The 22,607-nt window shown below is 45.1% G+C and overlaps 1 protein-coding gene across 1 annotated transcript in view; it reads right to left on the bottom strand.

Annotated features, from left to right (window-relative positions):
- Positions 1-21,581, bottom strand: part of slco3a1a (solute carrier organic anion transporter family member 3A1a) — a 54,987-nt gene extending 33,406 nt beyond the window's left edge. Inside the window, 3 exon segments of the mRNA XM_048257510.1 lie at positions 14,337-14,690; positions 14,693-14,804; positions 20,951-21,581. Coding sequence (XP_048113467.1) covers positions 14,337-14,690; positions 14,693-14,804; positions 20,951-21,106 — 622 coding nt within the window. The 5' untranslated portion in view covers positions 21,107-21,581.
- Between the last annotated feature and the right edge of the window lie 1,026 nt (positions 21,582-22,607).

The following is a 22,607-nucleotide window of genomic DNA, read 5'->3' on the forward strand; positions in this document are numbered from 1 at the left end:
AAGGGCTGGATCATTGAGTAATTCAAATAGACATAATTGTAAAAGAGGTTTATCTTGGTGTCTTTCGGCAAGATGAGGGCAATGCGATTTTTTTTTAAATACTACAATTTATATCATATAATAACAATAACTGCGTCTGAAAATAATCAGACACATCATCAATAATTTGTTACAGATGTTTTGAGTGGCTTGATTACCTCCTCTTCCATATCTGACATGGAGCCAAGCTGTCTTGAGAATGTCTACTCAGTGTACTTCCCTTATACGGATAAAAGAACCTCAAGCTAAGACAGTACACGGTGTTGCTGTGGAACAGTACCATAGGAATAGATCAAGAATAGAACTGGGAACAAGAATACAACAGGCAGCACAGATCTGAGATCCTCCTCCTCCTCCTCTCTCTAGTTCTGAGAGCTGTGTCGTATTGAGTTATGTCCCAGGTCAGTCTACACTTCCACAGGGCAGTGACCCACACCACAGCTTCAGTGCCAGGCTGGGCACAGGGCCCCAGCTTCTAAATGCATCGCAGTAGCAGTGTGGCGCATTCCCTGCTATTTTAATCCCCACACTGCACTTCCACTGCACACCTGGCTACACACTGACTGCACTAGAATGCATACGCACGCACACACACACACACACACACACACACACACACAAACAGCCAACACTTTCAGCTGTGCCTCTCTCCCGTCATCTCATAGGGAATAATGGCCTGGGACAGGGGACAAAACACTCATGAATATGCCATTATTGCTATTGTTTTGTGCAGTCAGCCTTGCTTTCCCTCAGCTTTTGCGCTCGAGCAAGCAGCACAGACACCGCCATAGTGCCATAGTGCCATAGTGCCATAGTCAGCGCTCCGTGCTATTTCTGCCCTCTCACAATTAAACTCACCATGAAATGACTGGCTGCTACTACAGCTGATTATCACTGAAAGCGCTACAGTAGCATATTGGCTATCCCCCTCCAAAGAATTGACAGCCTTTAATATGTCGATGCTTATGTAAACGTCACTTTGGCTGGACATGATTAAAAAAAGCACATCTCCACAACATTGTACAGCAAGATAGGCAAGGTTAAGAGATGGCAGGTGGTAACACAAAACTAAACACTCCTTGCATCTGTAAACATACTCCTTTCCTCGGCAGATGAATTCCAATAAATCTTTGTATCATTTACAACAGAGCATAGTGGTGGAATCAAACCGAAAACTCAGATGCACACAAAAGCCCAGATAATTGCAGAGTTTCAACAAGAGCTCGCTAGGTATACCTTTATTGAGTCAGAGGAAAAGATAGATGATCCACAGAAAAATGAGAAGAGCGACTATCGAAAAACAAAGTAGGATGTTTCATGCAGTTTACAATTACAAGAAAAATCAGGCTTGACAGACATTAGCCTTTTAGGCCTACTTCCCACAACAGCTTCAGAGGCGCAATAAATCTCATCCGCAATTTAGGATAGGTATGATTAAAAAAGTCATCAACATTCAAGAAAAGCAATCTTGTTTGGGTGTAAGTTCCACAATTTCCTTTTTCCCAATGCAATGTGCCGCTGTGTGGATTTAAAGGTCTTAAGCTCAGTGGGGCTTAACTCTCTGTTTGGCGAAGATAGAACTTGACACTAAAAATACGGCCCCGACCTAACCTTCAACGGGGACCATTTAAGGACAAAAGATCTCTAGGGAGAGACAGGCCAGGCCAGTCCTCTCCCCCCATCCCCATCCCTCATCCTCCCCCCCAAACAAATCTGAGATATGGATCTGTGACGAGTAGCGCTTTCCCAGCCTGCATCCAGTGGACCGGAGAGGCTGGAACGGCTGAGAAAGCACAGACCCCAACGGCAAGCACGCCCTTGCAGGCAGATGTTCCCCTGACACAGCAAAAAATAAAATAATAAACAAACAAGAGAGATGTTTACACATGGTCCACTATCATGACATGATTATGTGACCATGCAGTTTCTATTATACAGTTCCAACGCAGAGAGAAGAAGAAATGGTCAGATCTGAAATGAGAAAACAGCAGCAAGAGCAAAACAGACTCACTGAGCAGTCTTATTAATACTTGGCAGGCACAACTCAAATATGAAAGTCTTTAAAAAGAATGTGTTAGAAACAACACAAACTGTGTTGTCCCTATCTGGACATAGAGATGTGTTAAAAACAACACAAGTTGTGTTATTTTCAAAACATTCGTTTTAGGAGTGTGGAGACTTAATAATGCTACTGAAGAGCCTGTACAGTAAAACTGTAAAAAACATTCTCACACATTTTAAAAATAGCTCAATATACCCACAAACTAAATACGTCTATCTTTAAGCAGACATAGCTACTGTATGCAGATAGGGCAAACCAAACATGTCACCAGTTATTTGGGACTAATGCATGCTGGGGCACTGGTCTGCTTACTATTTTCAGAGCAAATACAGCCCTATATGGTCTTTGTATGTGCTGTAGGCTGATGGTTTGCAATTATTTTAATGGTGCATCCACTATGGTAATGATAGTGTTTCAGCGTAGCGGGGTCGCATAAACAGGTCTGATGTGTTTGCAAACAGCCCAAGCAGTGATGTGGAACAACTATGTCGGTTGCCTTCCTGCCTACTCAGCCTGGCTAGGGTTTGGGGGGGGGGGGGGGTGGGAAAGGAGTAGGGAGAGTAAAATGTCAGGGAGTGAAAGAACTAGGATGAGAGGGGGTGAATAGCATAACTGAAGAATGAATGAAAGCGGGAAGTCAAGAAAAATGACAAAAAAAGGCAAAGAATGAGGCAGGATGACGGAGATGCAATTTGATCTGGCCTGGCTCCTGCTCCCTAGCCTCCCGCTGGGCCCCCCCGAGTTCTCAGCGTGGCTTTCCATTCCTGGAGAGGCCCTGGCTGAGTGCAGAGCGCAGAACACAGAGCCAGGCACTGGCCACAAAGCTGAGAGCGCCTGGGACAGTCAGGGCCCCACGACCGCAGTGCTCTCCAGCTCAAGTGCTCCCAGCTGCACTTCTCAGAGGAGAGGAGAGGAGAGGGAGAGGGGAAGAGGGAAGGAGGAGAGGAAAGGAGAGAGGGGGAAGAGGGGAGAGGAAAGGAAGCAAGATGAGAGAAGAGTCGTGGGGAGGAGAGGAGAGAAAAAAGAAGAGGAGAGGAGTAGAGAAGAGATAAGGAGTGAAGAGGAGAGGAGAGAAGAGAGAGGGGGGGAGAGCAGGCGACGATCTGGCTGCAGCTGCCACCGGCTGCCTCTCCTTCAGCAGGTGGTCTGGCCTAATTGCCAGGGCAGGCAGGCAGGCGGGCGGCTGTGCCAGTGGCGCGTGTCCAGACCCTTCCCGGATGCAGCCGAGTGGGAGGAGGTGCACACCAATGGCATCACACATCTGGTTAGCATAGAGCCTGTCCTCCATATACTCGCAATTAGACACTGATAGTGCCACTTCCAAAGGAACCAGGACCCTGTTCTTGTTTGCCAATTGGCAGGGCTGCAATAGAGATACAGGTAGTTGATGGGAGCCAAATTGCACTATCATCTTTTTTTTATCAGAGGCCATACAAATTGGAATCATCGGGGAGTGGGCTGAGAGTAGGATGCGAGGATGATGTATTGCGTACCTGTGATAGCTTCCAGCAGATAAACTGCCTGACACAATATTGATTGTGTCTTTAAGCACCGCAGACATATAATCCTGCCATTTACTTTGAGCAGAGCGCAGTGGACTAAACAGCGGTTCGCAACCTGAGCTTTTACTTCCACTCTGATGCATTTTAAAATGCGATACCCTGCTACAAATGGACAAAACAGCCATTCCTCAGCTTCAATGTGGCCGGACTTCGCTCATGACACAAAGCCCCAGAGAGCAGAAGAGACTCCGGCCTCGCCTAATAAAAGTTGACTCAATTGAACAAACTGATCGTTTGTAATAATTACAGCTGGCCCTATCGATCCGTGTCCATTTAATTAAGCAATCTGCTCCGTCTCTCCCCGCGTTGCACCGCGGATGCGCCAGATAAAGTGCTGAACATGCTACTGGGTAATCCTGGGAACCCGCAGAGCCACTGCTTACAGACCACTCAATCAATGCGGTCAGGGATTTGCCCTAATGCCTGGAGAGGGAAAGTGGATCGGCAGGCTTTTCAGACAACCATCGCTCCACTCCGCAATGCTAAAGTGAGCAGCAGGGGCAACGTGACACAATCACACTGTGGGACTGTTTGGAGTTGTCCGAGAGAAAAAGGGGAAAATGCAGGCTTTTTGTTTTCTTTAATTTGTTTTGTTTTCTTGTCCTTTCTCCTCCTGTTCAGGCCGTGGCTCTACTGTATAAGTAAAGGGTTAGAGAGATTCTGTGAGCTCCCAGAGAGCTACGGCAGCTGCATATTTCCCAGCAGGCATTGGGCCAAAGATGGAGAGCAGAGGCAGCCTGGGAATCCCTGACTGACTGACAGACTGCCTGACTGACTGAGTGAATGACTGACTGACTGAGCATCGCAATCCAGTAGAGGGCATGGGGGGAAAAAAAGACAAACACGTGTCTCCATGGAAATGGCCTACTGATGTTGTTAGGTTTGTGATGCTGCTGCACACCCTTCCCCCACACACACACACACTTCACTCAAAAAAAAAAATCCTTTTTTTAATCAGCAGAGACGGGACATGACCCAGATTAGCGGCGGGTTTGCTAGGGGGTGAGTATGGCAGACAGGCTGGCTGAGGGGAGCAGGGAGGCTGCATGGAGGGTGATGGACTCTCCCCCCTGTCCCTGTGTCTGCTATACCAGACACCACGACTTCCTCGAAGGCTCAGACAAAAAGGCTCGATCACAGCGAGGAACCCAGTGACCTAGCAGGACAGGCAGGCAGACAGACAAGGCCGATACAGGGGAGAGAGGCTGGAGTCCTGGCTTTCAAAATGTCATGTCTTTTTGTCTAAATTGTTCCTGGTTTTAGACCCCCCCCCCCCCCCCAACACACACACACACACACACACACACACACACACACACACACACACACACACAATTTTATTTAGTTCATCTCTCTCTCTCCTTCGCTCCCCTCTCTGACTTTGCAGTGTTGTTCCTGAGGTGGAACACGATAAGGAGGATGTGATGGGGGGGCCTGTGGGCCTGAGGGAGCAGTCCTGCTGCTCGCGCCAGTGAAGTGTCAGGCCCTTAGGGTCTCTGTCCCTCTCTCTCTGCAGCTCCTTGTTCTAGGCACCAGCCCTGACCCACTTCAAAGAGCAAAAAAGGGGTAACCCATTTTAAGGGCTTCTCCCCCAAAACCCAACAACCGCACCCATCACTCTACCTCCCCCTCCATTCTCTCTCTTAACATCTGCGTAGCTCTCTCTCTCTCTCTCTCTCTCTCTAGCAAGCTGTACAGTACAGCTGCCACGGTGGTACTCATCTGGAGTTAGCCTAGCGTACCTCAGCATCCAGGGGCAGAGCTCCTGCATAGGGCTCAGGAGCTCTACCCAGGGTGGGAGACTGGTACTTGGGCTTCATTTCTACAGACAGATGTTGTGACTTGGGTACCCACATTCAGAGTATGCTGTTTTCTTTTCTGCTGCCATGCAAGGCTCTGCATCCAGGCTACATCAAAATATCAAGAATAATCAGACTGACTAATCAGACTGAAATTAACATCACTACAATACTGTCTGACAAATTACAGGAAGATTACTGTCCAGCAGGAGCATTTGCCAATTTGATGTTAATAATTATACAATAATTACAATATTACACAACCAAATTGTATTACACAACCATATTTCTATTTCCTGCCTGGGACAAGGGATCAACTCAATGAGAACAATGACTACACCCTTTGTAATATAAATGCCCATCCCTGTCATATTGACCTCATTATGTGTTTCGGCTCATATTATAGGCAATAATTTGCTCAGTCCACAGTGACACTGGGGAAAAGTTATTGAGGAATAGCGCTGTGACTCTAGGCCAGTGGGCCAAAGAGAAATTATTTCTGAGCTCTGGTTACACCGCTCAACTGCAACCTCGGATTTTACACAGCCATCCAGTCAGGGTGACAAATTCATGGGGCCATTTGTCATTTATTCATGGCAGTTCATATTGTCACAGCCATACCCTTGAGGCAGATGTCATGGTGAGACAGACATCTCTTTCCCTCCTATAAATTCTCACTTATTCTCTCTTTGTCTCTCCCTCTCTGTCTGTCTTTCTGTCTCTCCCTTTCTCTCTCTCACCCTCTCTTTCCATCGCTCTCTCTCTCCTCTCAATTATCACTTATTCTGTCTTTCTATCTCTCTCCCTTCCTCCTTCTCTCTCTCTCTCTCTCTCTCTCTCTCTCCTGCCTCTCCTGCTCTCTCCCCCTCTGTTTGAGGATAGAAGCCCAGCCGGGTGGGCAGAGGCGACAGCAGATCCAAAGACGCTCAAACGAGATACACTGAGACTTAGTGGCACCATCTGACATTTGACTAAGAGCCCGTTTCCAAGCTGCCAGACACTTTGCAGTCGAGCTCTGCAAAGGCCAGTTGCCTCCCCTGAGCTCCATCCAAATTCACTGTTCATGACCGATGTCACATTTCTCTGGGACCGATTTGTGAGAGCGCAGAGCAGGAACTGCTCATTTTCTGCACCAATAACAACTCCGATGTCTAAAGCAATGGGTTGTGGTATTGCATTTGGGTTTTTCCTGAGGCCACAATGGCTGTGGTGTCCTTTCCACTGTGGAAACTGCTGGGAATTCTGAAAGTGGGAAAACTGAATATACTGATACCATGGCAATTACTGTAGGCATGGAGAAAAGAAAATAGCATAATCATGTATTATCTAACACACAATTGTTTGTGCTTAGAAATTCTTCACAGTGCATCCATGGGCAAAATAATATCTGACACAACGTCTGTCAACAACAGGTATAATGATGAGGTGTTATTTTGAGGCAATGACAACTGACAGACATCACTGAAGTCGATTCCAGGATAACAACTTTACTGCTCCTTTAACTACAGCTGCAGGGAAAAAGAAAAAGGCTGTTTGGATATATTTAAAATTCCACTAAAGGCCAGAGGACCGCTAATTCTACCTAAAGGCTTATGAAGCCACTAACAAGCTGATGTTCTAGATGATCCTGGTAAACAGGTGCTTGCCATGGACGTCTAGTCTGTTAGCCTGTTTGTTAGCGCTAGAGACAGAGTTGGCAGGTGGGTGGGACAGAAGGCTGAATGGATACTTGTCCTCTGAGTGACCACACCCAAGTAGTTGGTCAACCTCTAAAAAAGCAAAACACTGGAAAACACCATTTAGAATCTAATCCTTGAAGAAGACACTATAGGTGCAGAGTTTAAGTGGCTTATAAACGCAGCCCAGTCGAGGCTACTGAGTCACATTTAAGGTGGGCATGTTGACATGCCTCTGAAGGACCCGTGAAACACCCACAGCTAAAGAGGCATTGGCTAAAGACAGAAAGAGACAGAAACACAGATAATACAGACAAACAGACAGTCAGACAGACAGAGTTGTAAAAATTTACCATTTGTGTAAACGTCATACATGTTCCATTCTGTTCTTATGTCCTGTAATGATTATTTATTGTATTTTTTTGCGTGCACCAAGTGGAGTAGCGCTCCTAATTTCGTTGTATTGTAAAGTGCAATGACAATAAAGGCATTCAATTCAATTCAAGACAAAATAGCTAGCTATCCAAAGAAAAAATTGTTGGAGATGGAGACACACAAATAAGGTATTACTTAAGCACCAGGCCTCACTGGCAAAGCTAAAATTCCCACTGAGGCACTACAAAGTAACTGGGCACTTTGACCGCTGTTGACATGGGATGAAAGCCCTAGGTACAGTAACAAGGCTACCGCTGTACTGGGTAAACACTGCAGCCAGGCACACTGCCACTGAGGAAGGAGGGGAAAAAAAGAGGCTTTGCAGGACTGAATAAGACGATTGTGATTTCTGTGCATCAGCTGTAGGCCGTCCCCAGGCCCCTCTTAAAGCCCAGGCAGGGGAGAAGACTTGAAGCTTTGTCTCCCTGCCTACCTCATCCCCGTCAGCAGGGTCTGGGTGTCGTTTCGGTTTGGCGCAGCGCAGGATGACAGGGCACAGAGCGGGCGGTGGGGTGGGGGGGGGGGTGTTGGACTGGACAACAGTACAGCACAGCATGATATGTTCACAGGCCAGGGGACAACAGGGACAGGCCAAGCATTTTTACTGGAAATGTGCGTGTGTGTGCGTTCTGCCCCGAAACCTCAGCAAACACATGAAACATTCCGAAAACACACACACACACACACACACACACATTTCTGTGCATAAAACTTATAAAACTGAACTTCATAAAGAGATCATGATAATGGTATTTGTCACCCTTTCCATTTAGATCTTCCATAGCCCGGTCAATCAACTCCAGAAAGGCTTTTGAAGAAAAACGTTTTTGATAAGTTACAACATGTTAGGGTTATCTTCCATTAGTGTGTCAGAGAGCATCAAATGTGGTATGGTTAATTAGATGTCAGGAAGAGCAGATACTGTACATCATGCTTATAACCCTGCCTCCCTTTAAAACATTAATCAAACATTAATTATTGCCCATTTTCTAGATCTACTCCTCACGCACCCAGCAGCAAAGCGGGAACACTCTTAATTAGGTTCCTCGTGGAACAACAAACTCGCACTCACACACACGCACCTCCAAAACTAACACAGTCCTCTGAGTCGACTCATAGGCGTCATGTTACAGCACATGACCGCTGGTGTTAAAAGGCCTGTGAAGCAAAGCAGAATGAAGTCCTTCGGGTGGGTGTCATGCATTATTGAGTGCCATAGTTCAACCCCCCCCCCCCTCCACCCTGCTTCATGTATATCTGTATATTTATGCAAGCGACAGTCTGTGGGGACGTGCCAGAATTAGAAGTGGACCGTAAAAGGTCAGAAAGTGCTGGGAACCAAGTGCCTGTTGACTCAAGGCCCTTTTCTTTAGATTTGTTTGCTTTGGACAGGAACAAAAAGAACCAAACAAAAAAACAAAACAAAACAAAAACAAAAAGAGTCTAGACATGGAAACAAGTTATCTTGTAAGTGCTTTGTTTATCAGTGCAGTGGCAGTGTATGAAGCAATCCTAGTCGGCAGGCTAATTTTAGCCTGAGGTAAGGGGGTCCTGACTTGCCAATCCACCTCAGCAAATGCGCACGCTTACAGTGTCTGTTTGCACTGTACATACTGTACTTTATGTTGAGCTGTAACAATACTCTCCAGCAATGTGTAGGGCAAAAAAAAAAAAACCACATAAAAACAAAAATAGGAGTATCAAAGAAGTCTGCAGGGAGCAGTTACTAACCCACTGTTCCACTTTGCACCAGGAGCGAGGCACTTGAACAGTTGAACACTCTCGACTGTTTTTATATTTGGTGCAGTACAGTAGCTCCTCGGAGTCGCGGAGAGCTGCAGGAGCCCGCTGGTGGGAGTTGTTTTTCGTAGGGGCCGCAGTATGTGCGCACGGCTGGGGCCGTCCAGACCCACCTCATTGCTGGCTGGTTGGCATTCCAGGCTCACTCTGTAATTACCGCCCCACTCCTACATCTCTCTCTCTCTCTCTCTCTCTTTTTTTCTCCATCTCCCTCTCTCTCGCCCTCTCTGTCTCTCCAGTCCTGCGAGTGCATTTTTAACAGTGCTCGGTTGCCAGTGATGTAATGCTCTCATGTGGCACGGGGCAAACGTTAAGCGCTTCCTGGCATGCCTACTGACTGACTAAAAAGCCCCCCCCCCCTTCAGCAAAGTGTCTAGATAACTAGATAACACAGCTGTCCTGTCATTCTAATTCATTCATTCTGCCAATGAACAACATGACTGGTAGATATTTCACTAGTGCTTTCAAAATAAGAGAAAAGCAGAAAGTCCTAACAGGACAAGCAGCTCGAAGCCTTACAGACCCCAGTCTCCTGCATGGCTTTGCAGTGGTTCAGACTGTGCATGAACAGCATTTGATAACAAAAGCTCATTAGTGGATAATGACGCCTTATTGGGGCCAGACTGGAAGTTTTTCTCACTCCGGGAGCTTTTCGCTCTTGGCCCGCTTGCTCGGTCGCTTGATCGGTCGCAGGCAGATGAAATATGAATGCTGCCGACGCTTCCAGACCCCGCTGTGCTGCGCTGCGCTGCGCTGGGCTGCCTGACTGTAAGGTAGCCTGCCGCGCCGACCGAATCCACTTCCTGCTGCCAGCTGACACGTGGATCTATGGGGGTAACCTCGTGGTGTCAGGGAGTAATCACAGCAATAAATCGCCCAGGCACCTCTTTTCCCTTAGCAGAACATACTAGAACACAGTGCACTTAGCCTATACTGTTTATGCCAACTACTACACAGCACAAATTATCCCTCCCAGTCTTTCAATTTCAAAAGCAATTCAGTATGCAACTGGCATGACCATTTAAAGGAAAAAAAGTGTTGCCAAAGCGTAGACTCTCACTATACCTTCTCTCACATAGACACAGCTATGCAAGCACACAGGTTTTTTTTCCTCATTTTTTTATTTAGATATGCCTATATGATGTGCACTGTATAACTTACAACTTGGAATCATCAGTGAGGAAGCACAGCTCTCCGTTTCTCCATTGTGAGAAGTGAGAATACTCCAGCCGTTGCCATGGCTTAACAGGTGGTGAGCATCCCGCTCCACATTATCTCCCAGCTCTTGGCTGAATGTAAACACAAGCATCGGGGCTATTTCAAATTCAAAGCGATGACGAAAGCCGGCACGCTGTTGGGAGTCATTTATGAGTGGGCATTTTTCAGGAAAAGATAACAGCTGACAAACCAGGAGATTGATTACACAGCCAGAACAGAGAGCATGCCTGGCGCCACAGTTACTCATTCCTTCCTCCCACCAAAAAGAGGTGGGGTGGGTTGGGTGGGTCTTGTTCCCCACAGATTATCATTGAACACAGCCCATTGTGCCTCCTCACAGACATCGACAGTGAGATGCTGGGAAAGGCAGTGGTGACTTGTGCACTGAGAGAGCGCTAGGCCAGAGATTAGTGTTAGCGGAGGCTGACGAGCAAATGCAAAGCCTTGAGCAGATAAGATGGCATTGCAAAGTCTGACAGGGAGCCCCATGACAAGAGACACAATGCAACTGGGGGCCAATCAGCACACAGACGTGGCTCATTTAAGTCATCACACTGAGACAGTGAGGGAGCAAGAGAGAGGAGGAGAAAGAAAGGCAGAGAGAGAGAGAGAGAATGTTGCAGTCCATCCATTAACCTTGATGACTAGAGGCCTTGGGGTATTAAACCCAATTACAACTGCCATCTTAGCTCATTGTCAAGCATGAAGCAGCCATGCTAGTGCTAGGTAGCCACAGAATTCACAAGGAGCTGTGCCAGGCCTGATATTGCAATGCCTTTAAACAGTATGTCATCCAAAAACAAAAACAACACTTTAATAGTTCATCTTTTGCAAGAAGGAATATAATACAGCACAATGACAAATAAGTTAATTTAATCACTCCAATACAGATAGTAATATATCTAGGCTTGCACCAATCCAAACTTTTGTGAGAATGCAACCCTGTCCTGATCCATCATAAAGGCCTGTATTGTACCATAGAAATGAAAAGGTAAACAAGAATAACAAACACTAGCATGCATACACCACTGTGTACTGAATGTCTGCCCAGTTAGAATAAATTACCGGTTAAGAGAAAGAAAATCTTAGAGACTTTGTAACAATCTGGCCCATTCATTGCGTCCACCAGCACATGACGCGCCTGCGGCCGCTGGATTAGAAGCATCAGCTGAGGCCGCGGCCCTTGCAGTTCAATGCGACATTGTTCTCCAACCCTTGCTGCGCACTTCTCCTGTCGCCCGCCGCGCAGCTTATCGGTGGAGAACAGCTCCAAATCTCCCCTCCCTGAGCCTGCCAAACTTTAATCAATGTGAGTAGATTTCCTCGCGCCGTACGCTGTCAACAAGCAGCCACGGTCACCCCGCCGCCAAAAGCTTTTCGCTGGGCCCTGTTTGTTGTTTTGTCGCCAGTGGCCAGCCCAAACAAAGAGCCACGACAAATGGCCGTGGAACGACATGAAAAGAACAAAACCGTCGACAACAAAAGGGGAGCTATAAAGATTCTAACGTGGGACCAAAATCGCACAGAACGGACAGAAGAGAAGACGCCTCTGCTCCTTGATTTTGTCCCTGTGACAATGACGCTCATCTAAGTGTCACTTTGATGAGTTACTGAGACAGAGAGCGTGTGAAAACACTGTGACAGTGACCACATTTCCTTTCCCCTAATTCGCTGTAATGGAATGAAACTATTGCAATGGCCTGTTGCTCAACATGATGACATCCACCACCGCCATATCACAGGGGAAGGAAGAAAAAGGCTGTTTCTCATGAAAGATAGCTAATTTACAATGAAACTGAAACTAAAGGATATTAAGGGCTACTTAGACCTTTTCTTCCAATGCCCTGGCCCTCATTCATTTCTCTGAACAAGGGTGGCCAAAGTTGAAACCTTTTAAACAGGTCTTTTAAGTGTCATCAAAGGCCAGAATGCATAAGCCACAAATGAGTCAATGTCAGGACTGTGGTGTTAAATTAGGAAAAAATGTGCAAGCCTTGTTAAGGGTGAGAGTCTGTATCTACAAAGATAACAGCCCTCATTATCACCGACAACATGCAAGCAAGCCAAGGGGTGGTGCGGATGTGCTGTATTATCACTCAAAGCTTTGCATCTATCACCTTGACAACTGCAAAAAGTGAAAGATAACAGGAAAGAGCTTGTTGATCACATGTTTCCTTCAGTTCACATTACAGAACTAAATCCTTTATTCCATCATTACAAATTATGGCTCTTAATCACACCTGCAGTCTGCAAATTCCAGAGCCCTACAAAAGCATTGGCTCTCTTGTACGTACTATTTTACTATTGCCAGAAAATCTAAATTAGCCATTTAATAATCATAAGTCATGGTATTTTTGGCCAATACTTGTTCTTTGTCTTGACATGACAGAACCTGTTAAAAGACATGCGTCTCTTTCATTACTGAGATGTTTCCATGACTTTACGGGCAGCAAACTATTTCAAACACAGACAGGCTGAACAACTGTTTGTTCAGGAAAAAAGGCACCTACACTACAATTGAAGGCTTAGAGAGACACGCATGCACCCATACATTTCCTGGAGAAAAATGTTTACCTCAGGGCACATTCACAAAAAAATAATCTGCTCCTTAAGGTTTGCTCACAAAGTGCTTTCTGGGCAATGCACTCTCATACCTAAAACCGCCAAGTCAGCAGATGGTCAAAAGCAGAGAGAGAGAGAGAGAGAGAGGTGGGGGCAAAGGGAGAGTTGGAATGACAGAGTGTGTTAGAGAACTAGGGACTTACAGTAAGAGGGAGAGAGAGAGGAAGGGTGGGGGGTGGTGGGGTCAGAGAGAGAAAAGCAGAGAGAGAGAGAGAGAGAGAGAGAGGTGGGGGCAAAGGGAGAGTTGGAATGACAGAGTGTGTTAGAGAACTAGGGACTTACAGTAAGAGTGAGAGGGAGAGAGAGAGGAAGGGTGGGGGTGGTGGGGTCAAGAGAAAAAGGGAGAGAGAGGAATGACAAAGGGAGAGGAATGACAGAGTGTGTTAGAGAACTAGGGACTTACAGTAAGAGTGAGAGGGAGAGAGAGGAAGGGTGGGGGTGGTGGGGGAAAAGGTGGGGAGAGGAGAGAGAGAAAAGGGTGGGGGTGGTGGGGTCAGAGAGAGAAAGCAGAGAGAGAGAGAGAAAGGAGAAAGATAGAAAGAGAGCGCTGACTTGCCAATCTGCACTGAACTGCTTTCTTTATGTGCACCTTCATGTGTGTGTGTGTGTGTGTGTGTGTGTGTGTGTGTGTGTGTATGTATGTATGTGTGTGAAGCTCCCTCAAAAGCCCCATTTCATTTCCCCATTCATAAAGGCAATTGCAAACAGGCCTCTTATCATCATGAGGTCAAGGTTACCCTCTGAGGAAAGGGACAAATTATCACAGAGAGCACATATCCAGACTACAATGACACAGAAGGTACGCACGCAAGCTCATGGCACTAAATGCTAATAGGTAAACACGGCTTTCTGCTTTGAAGGTGAGCAATTTTTTTCCCATCGAACAAATCACCTTGATAACAATCTGCTTTTACGCTATTTTGGGGCTTCAGGGGGATTGAATGTTGTTCATCGTTTACTTTGGGCAAGCAAAGTAATAAATGAATACACCCCTGGCCCAATTTTCAAGAGTGATTACGTTCAGTCACTTTTGAGGAAATCAAAGCACCATAAATCATAAATGCCACAGGCCATCCCCAAAACACACACACACACACACACACACACACACACTAACACTCACCTATGTACAGGGAGGAGTCTTTCTTTTTGACGTGGTCGTCAATGTAGGACACCCCCAGGGGCTGAACAGGTGTGGCTCCAATGCCAAGCAGCACCTGGGCCCCGATGAGCAGCAGGTACATCATATTGGTGTTAGCTCTGTTGCTGCAGATCTCCTCTTCGAGCTGGTCGTCGAAACTGGTTGACGAGGCATTGGAGCAGATGTCGCGGCCTATATCAGTCCGGCGCCACGTTTCGCCCGTCTTGAACTCGTACTGGTTGGCCAGGAACTCGGGCAGTGCCGAGAGCAGCGCGCCCAACGCCATGACGATACCGCCGCAGCCGATGAGTCGGGGCCGGTGGGCACGCGTGCCCGGTAGCTGACGAACAGGATGAGGGCTAGGTTGCCAATCTCAAAGCTGCTGGCGATCACACCCACGTCAGCACTCTGCAGGTTGAAGCGACGCTCGAGCGTAGTAAGCACACTCACCTGGGAGACAAGTAAAAAATATATGTAAAATATAAAGTAACATATGACTAACTAATTACACAGATATACTGTACATAGCATAGGCCTATATGAAATGCTACTCCAGTAAGAAGGATAAATATACCTATTATATATTTTACACAATTTAATTTAAGGTGGCAGATCTGGCAATGCAATTATATATCACTATAATAATAACTACAAAGATATGAACTGAAATGTAACACTGTTTTAATAGGGTGAATATGCCTAGTCAAAGTCAGCTCTATCAGTTCCCAGAAAACCAGTCTATTTACCATGTCAATTAATGGTTATCTCCATACAGGGCAAACAGATAGAGGCCCTGACCCTGACAATCCGAAGTGGGATTCGGAAGTACCAGCTAAGGTAAGTCAAAGGGGAGGAATGAGATCTTGGAATCTCAGATATGAGCACATTCATTGTGATCAGGAAAAAGAGACAGAATCCAGAACAGAGGGAAGAAATGATGTGACATCTCCACCCTGGAAATCACCTAAGCAGACTGGTATGGTGGCATAGCACAACAAGCTCAACAGCAGTAATGACACATTAAAGTAAAGGTAAACAAGACTATGGACGATTTTAAGAAGTGTTGGTAATTTACACTGAATTAGATTCATATTACTGGATACAAAAGAGAAGAAAAAACTGTCTTAATTTAACATTTTATCATTGGGACCTCAAATATAGACATTGCCCCAGGCATATGAGGCCATTTATGAGACACTAAATCCAGCCATTCAACAAAACCCATTTTTTTCCATATTTGCCAGACAAGTATGAGAGAAATACTGTGCTCTGTATGAGAAAGGGCCATGCTATTGAGGCTGTGCCCTCTACTCTAATCGGTTTCCTTTAGAGTGCACTGACTTCAAGACTTCTCTCTCTCTCTCAGATGCTATTCATTTTGGTCCCAGCTGAGATGCTTTTGATAAATGCTGTTGCAATGCTGACTCCCCGTCTTTGTGAAAGTGGACACTACTCTGGTTGCTCACTTGAAAATATGTTATCTCTCCAAATAGATTGTGCAGGTTGTTAATGCCAGTAGAAAAGAAGGAAAGGAACATAACACACATAACACATACACACACAAACACACACACAAACTTCTCTTTTCTGTAAGTCTGCTAAATGTCACTGCTCTGACAGAATCCCCAGTGTTAGTGTTACACATATACAAGTTATGCAATATTACCCAAACAATATCCAGTCAAGAATGTAGGCCTAGAAATGTCATTGTATACATTTATATGAGACGTAAACAAATGCTCTTCCAATGACTCAGGGCCCATAAGAAAACATCCATTCCTCAGACCTGCACAACTACTTACATTTCATACTCCACTTACACTGATGATAAACAATAGTTGTTCCTGTATACTATACAAACTGTTCCCTTGTCATTAGCTTTAATCATATACTTTCAGCGTAAATAGTAGGCCTAGTAAGTTATTACAGTAGAAGATAAGCATAATTGTATGGACGGGGTAAAACGTTGTTATAAACTTGGACTAATTCATACAGACCCATTAAAGCAAAATGCTCTAGTCTTGAAATATGTATACAGAATAAGAAGTCAACGTCCGCGACACAAAGGACAAAATAATTCTTGATGCTGATAGAACAGATCTTTTAAGTATTGTGACAGCATAAAGAGATTTAACAAAAGTCTTCATTGATGCCCCACAAAAGCCCAACAAAATCCAGGCCTCACAAAGGGTATTGTACCACATGTTCACAGAGAAAATGGTAAGACTATTTTGAGGTTTGTTCTAAATGTCCTTGAATGGTAATGTTCATGCCCAAATCCCAAAGCGCTGTCCAACATTAACTTAGGATGGTTCTGGCACTGTATGTTCAGAGCGGCAGACACCAGAATAGAAAAAGACCAACCATGGAAGAGACTAAAATAATCAAATAACGGACCATGGGAATTTTAGTCATTGGGATTTAGGGGAACATTTAGGTAGATAGATTATGCTTTTAGATAGTAAGGGTGCACAATACTTCCGCATTAGGCCTAGGCCTATATTTTACATGAGGTCAGCTGTCATTGAATTTTAAGAAAATTTTATTTGAATGATTTGAATTTAATTTTAGAAGATGACATGATCCCACACATCCCTCTTATACACTCATTTACAGACAGCGTGTAAGAACCAGGCTGTGATCTGTGTGTATAGCTTGTGTGTGTTTGTGCGTGTGTGTGTGTGTATGTGTGTGGTGGTGGTGGTGTGGTGTATGATAATATGTGTGTGTGTATGTAAATGTGTCTATGTACTTGTGTGTGTGCATGTGTGTGTGTGTGTGTGTGTTCATGAATCACTCGGCCCTGATTCAGTGCCTTGTTTACCAGGGCCCTGTGTGTGTTTGTGTGCGAGCATGCGTGTGTGTGTGTGTTTGTGTGCATGTGTGTGTTTTTTTGTGGCTGACCACCAGTTCTGGAAACGTGAGGTGAGGGGTCTGGAAACATCGCCATCTGTTCCCGTTTTCCGAGTGAAACCCCCAGCAACCTGTTAATGGCGTGGCGCGAGCTCCTGGCATAGATTGGTTTAAGCTCAGGGTCTGTCACCTCTTCACACCACAGTGGTGGCAGCTGGTCAGAGTCGATAGGCCTCTTCCCCTTTCAGGTTATGTTCAGGTGACGGATGGCTAAGCCTAAGTCTCAGGTAGTGAAAATCACCTTCACCACCGCCAGCGTGCCGTGCATACATCTGTCAGCGATCCAAACACCCCTTTCAGGTTCCATGGTGAGAAATGCAATTATTTACAACAAACATGAAAAAGAGACAGGGAGAGACAAAAACACCAGATACAGTTTATGAGAAGCCTAAATGTTATTCAAACAGGCAGAGAACATTCCAGAATGGAAAAAAAAAACCTGTCTGGTTTGTTTGAGATGGGGTTGGCTTCCTGAAACCCAGTGTATTTAAACAACACCTCCCTGGAGACTGCTTTATTTAGTGCCTTACCGCACATCAAACTTGTCTGCAGGAATTTACATGAATGGCTTCCAAGCTTCCCCATTACCTCACCTGTTTAGAATGCAGAAAGGCTAAACCCAGCCAGACCTGTGCCGCTGCTTAAATATCCTGTTTCAATGGACAATCTTGTTGTAAAAAGCCTCAGTCTCCTGTCGGGGAGATCAGATCAAGGAGCTGTACCCACAACTAATGCTATTTCTGCCTAATACTGCTTGGTTGTCTGGGCTGCAAGTCAGAGTTGTTTACCTGAAGTACAGAATCAAAGCTGTGCCATCCCCGTTCAACAACAGCGGCCCAGCAAGTCATGGGAAATTCATATTAAGGCACTTAAAGCGCTATGTAACGTCACTGTTGGGATTTGCCTCAGTTTAGATTTAAGGACTAACCTTTAGGCCAACTGTAGCTGTATGTTAAACTATAGGGAACAATTTGAAATCATTCACTCTGCTGGCTTCTTTTTCTCCACTAAAATAAAATTAAAACAGTAGAGCAAGGATGACACTTTATCAAGCACAGTTATCAAACATGTTTGAGTGAGAGGTGAGGAGCTGTCATTAAACATCCTACTGCTGTCAGGCAACATCATTTGCCTGAAAAAGATATGAAACTTGACAACGAAACCACAGGCCCAGTTATCTACAAAAGTGTCACCAAACACCATACATGTTCCCAAGGCTTAAGAACAGATTACATGCAGGTCATTTTTCTAGAACTGAAGATAGGATTTGTTTTATATTTCTTTTTTTTTTTTACTTTTACAGGCCTAAGCCAACCCGGTCATTCTCATGGATGACCTATTTAATTTATTACAATGGATGACCTATTTAATTTATTACACACGTTTCCCATTCCAACAGACATTTGCAGTGCAATTCACAATTACACCTACAGTATACTGATGGAACATATCCACAGCCTTGCAGATTCTCAGCTGCATTCTCTGACTCTGCGTCCACATCCCCTTCCACACCTTGTATTCAAATGGCAGGAAACAATGGGAGCTTAAACACGACAGCAGGCCCCAGGAGGGGTCAGGCCAGTGTCAGGAGGCTCTCCCCAGGGGTGGTGCCCGGTTTCAGGGGCTTGCAAAGTGAGCAGGTGAGATGTGACTGAGGAAAGCCACCACCACAGATGAGGATTGAATAGCACTGCTTTCACTTGGAGGGGTGTCACGTGACCCTTTCCCAGGTCACACATTTGCAAATTTACAAATACTGGCTGGGGTGTGTGTTGTGTGTGTGTGTCTCCGGTCACTGTCAAAACATGTAGCATGTAGCATGCAAGCACACACACCCAAACACACATCCTCGCAAAATAACACCCGTTGTTAAAAGCAAACATGTTCTCATTTACTCTGATGACTGTGAGTAAGCCAGCCCTTCCCGTAGCATGGCCCGGTGGAGGACAGGGCCTTGTGCTGTAGGCTACAAGACGCACCAAATTAGGACAGAAATCCCAAATAAATGACAATCGCAACTAGGGAATTTCCAGCGCATACAGATCCAAATTCCCAACTCTTTCCATCGTGGCATCAGAACCTAAACATAGCAGAGGGACACACCCCAGAGGCATGCATACTGGGCGCAGCCCTCCACACTTTGAGTCAGCATGAGAGAGAGAGGGAGAGAGAGAGAGAGAGAGAGAGAGAGTGAAGGTGGAGTGTATCTGTACTTTGGTTAGATCTTTCTCTGGCTCAGGCGAGCAGCTTAGCATGGCTCAAAGTGAAAAGGGATTCGTTAAACGTTTTGCTAATACCCTTCCAGCAGAACCATGACAACAACTCCATGACAGCCCTATCCACCTACCGAGAAGATACTGCTTAAAGAGATTAAATAGCTGTGGCTTAAAAGTGTGCTTCAAATGAACTGTTTGGTAGAGAGGGCTGACTTCTGTCTGTGCAATGAGGCACTGCTTGACAGAAGACCGAAAAACGTCAATATTCTGTCATTTAAGTTCCTTAAGCCTGCATAAAAGCTACCAACTACCATAATTGCATGGTCCTTAAACTAAGCCTGCACTGTCATTATGGACATTTTGTTTGATGGTCTTGATTTGTGGTTCTAATAAGCGAACTTCAAAGTCATGCAAAGACAAAAGATTCTGTTCCAAAATTCCACATAATCTGGGAAAGGCCACATATCATGCCCTTCTGTCATCATTCCCATAACCAAAGTGGTTTTGGGGCACACAACAAATCCAAACTATAGCTAGAAGACTTTCCATAACTTTTTGCCAACACATGGGGTTGGTAGCTTTTATGTTTGCAAACGCCAGTGGAACTTAAAAGTTAAAAGTTATATTATGACCCATTTTGACATCTACTAGACTACTGGCATTCTGTAAATAGTTGGTAGCTAGCCTACCACTTAAGTACTGTATGAATACTTCTTCGCATAACGAGGCTTCTTCACATAACTGTAACGCATGCTGTAGGCTACTCAAGACTACATTTTTCACACATTGTTTTTTGATGTTTTTGCACCATCCACCACCTTCCACCATATTTAAGACCCGACAAAGTTCTAGGTCGTGACTGTTGGTTTTTTCGTCCAAGACGGAAAGAGTTATTTTTATAACAGGACTTGGTTACATCTACAGATGTAACATGCACATAGCGTTAATTCTGATTCAGAAAACAGTCAATTTCACATTCACATCGACATCGACATGAAGTTTAGGTCCGTTTTGATGTGCCGGCCGGGCATAGCCTACATATGCGGACACCCTTACTTCATCCCAGGTTGGATGGACAGGAGGGAACAGTGGCGCATTTTGCTGACAGGAGCGGACAGGGGACAAGGTTAAACAGGGAAAGATACCTGTTATGGTAGACTACTCCTCGCACTAATCTTAACTAAAACGCAATGTAACCTTGGTTCGCAGGTAATTGCATTTGACTATTTTTAAACTGAGTCAAGGACTATTTAGCTTGTCAAGTCAGCCACCGCACATGCAGCAGCAGCAAGCTAGCAACTCCCATAAACATAGCCTACTGTATAGCCTACTTCAGAATCAAAGCAACGACCTGATGCTACTGGAGCTGATGTTTGAGCTACCTTAAGTTAGACACAATGTTGTCAGCAATAGGCTATATCAAAACTAGCTGCAAAGTGAGAGACTGACTGAAAACGTCTTACTCACCAGGTATGCTCCAACCGTGCCCTGCGCCAACATCAGTGCACATTCCGACACGAGGAATATCTTAATATTTGAGAAGCATGATTTCTTTTTCTGCACGTCATCTCGTTGCGTGTCCTCGGGGCTCCTTTCTGAGGACCGTTGTTTTTTTACTTGCATTATAGGATAATATAAATGCCCCCAGTACCTGAAATCGTTACCAGAGGTGACAGTACGAGAGCAAAAGCAGTCCGGTGATAAACATTAGAAGCCCGCTGACGTGTCTTCTGCCGCGTGCTTGTCGCGGTTACCCGGGGCTGCTTTTCCTCGCCCCTATTTCTCACAAATGCAACTTGAACTATGACTGTAAATGTACAGTCAGACTCCAGCACGCTGCCTTATGACAGTTCCTCCTCATTGCCACTTCGACGTAAAGCACAGGCACGCAAAGAGTCCGCAAATCCCTGACGATTTAGGCACGGAAACACTGGAGAGATCACCGCTGCTGTTACTTTCAAATGTCATTTTTATTGTTTCGGAGTGCCTTTCCGAACGTTCCTCTTGTCCGTAACAATGCCGGCAAGATTCGATCACTCTCGAGTGCGCGACTGACGCAGCGTTACTGATCCATGTTCAGCGGCGCTGTGTGTAAATGTACTTCTGTGTGGTCTACTGTTTCCCAGACTCAACCCGCCTTGTGTGGCGCTGTGTAGCATGCACCAAACAGACACACACCTCCTCCTCTTTTGCTCGCTCTCTCCCCTTTTGATTTTACTCTTCATTTAGCCTAATGCATCCTACAAGGGGTAGCATACATATATTTTACTAATAATCCAATAGATCTAGAACTATGAAAACATTAGCCTACTTAAGTGTATGGCCTAGTAGGCCTAGTTAATTCAATATGGGGATACATATCAGTTTTTTAGAGCTCTATTTATGTTAGGTTTGGTTGCTCAAATACATTGGCCTATACAACACACACACACACACACACACACACACACACACACACACAAACAAAGCATATTTGCAATGAGTGTTTGGCAGTTTTTCAAACAAGGGTCGGCAAACGTGATCTCTATTTCCTTAGAGAAACTATCATCAGTACAAACACTGAAGGTCCTCCTGTATAGCCATACCAAACTTAAGCTTCATATCAATATGCACATATATTATAGGCTACATTTTTTGTTGTTACCTGCAGTCATTGAAATGGCATGGTTGCTTAAAATAATGGGCAAACTTCTCTTGATCTGAATGTAACTGTGGTAACAAAATTGTTAGGTCATTGATTCATTAATTCACTAATTTATTCGTGTTTTTGTTTGTTTTTTGTTTTACTTCACCTTTCTATTGTTTTTATCATTCTCTATGTCAAAGTTGGTCAGTTTTGTGTACAGACCATCTCTTTGCCTTATAATGTGACACGCTGAATAGCCCTCTGGTGAAAACTTGTCTTTAATGTTCTTCCACAGAAGCATGGCATGTCACACCTCAACAATTTATAACACAAGGACAATAGTCAGTCAGATAGTTTACATGTTATGACTGACCCCCATAAAGCTTGGCTCATGCCTCAGTCAAGTAGGTGAGAAAATGCAACGTAAATGCTCACCTGCCTGTCAATCTATTGTGCAGACACATTACATTGCAGGAACTGTCCAGTGCAGTGGGCAAT

This window comes from Alosa alosa, chromosome 11 (assembly GCF_017589495.1).
Source record: "Alosa alosa isolate M-15738 ecotype Scorff River chromosome 11, AALO_Geno_1.1, whole genome shotgun sequence".
Taxonomy (NCBI): Eukaryota; Metazoa; Chordata; class Actinopteri; order Clupeiformes; family Clupeidae; genus Alosa; species Alosa alosa.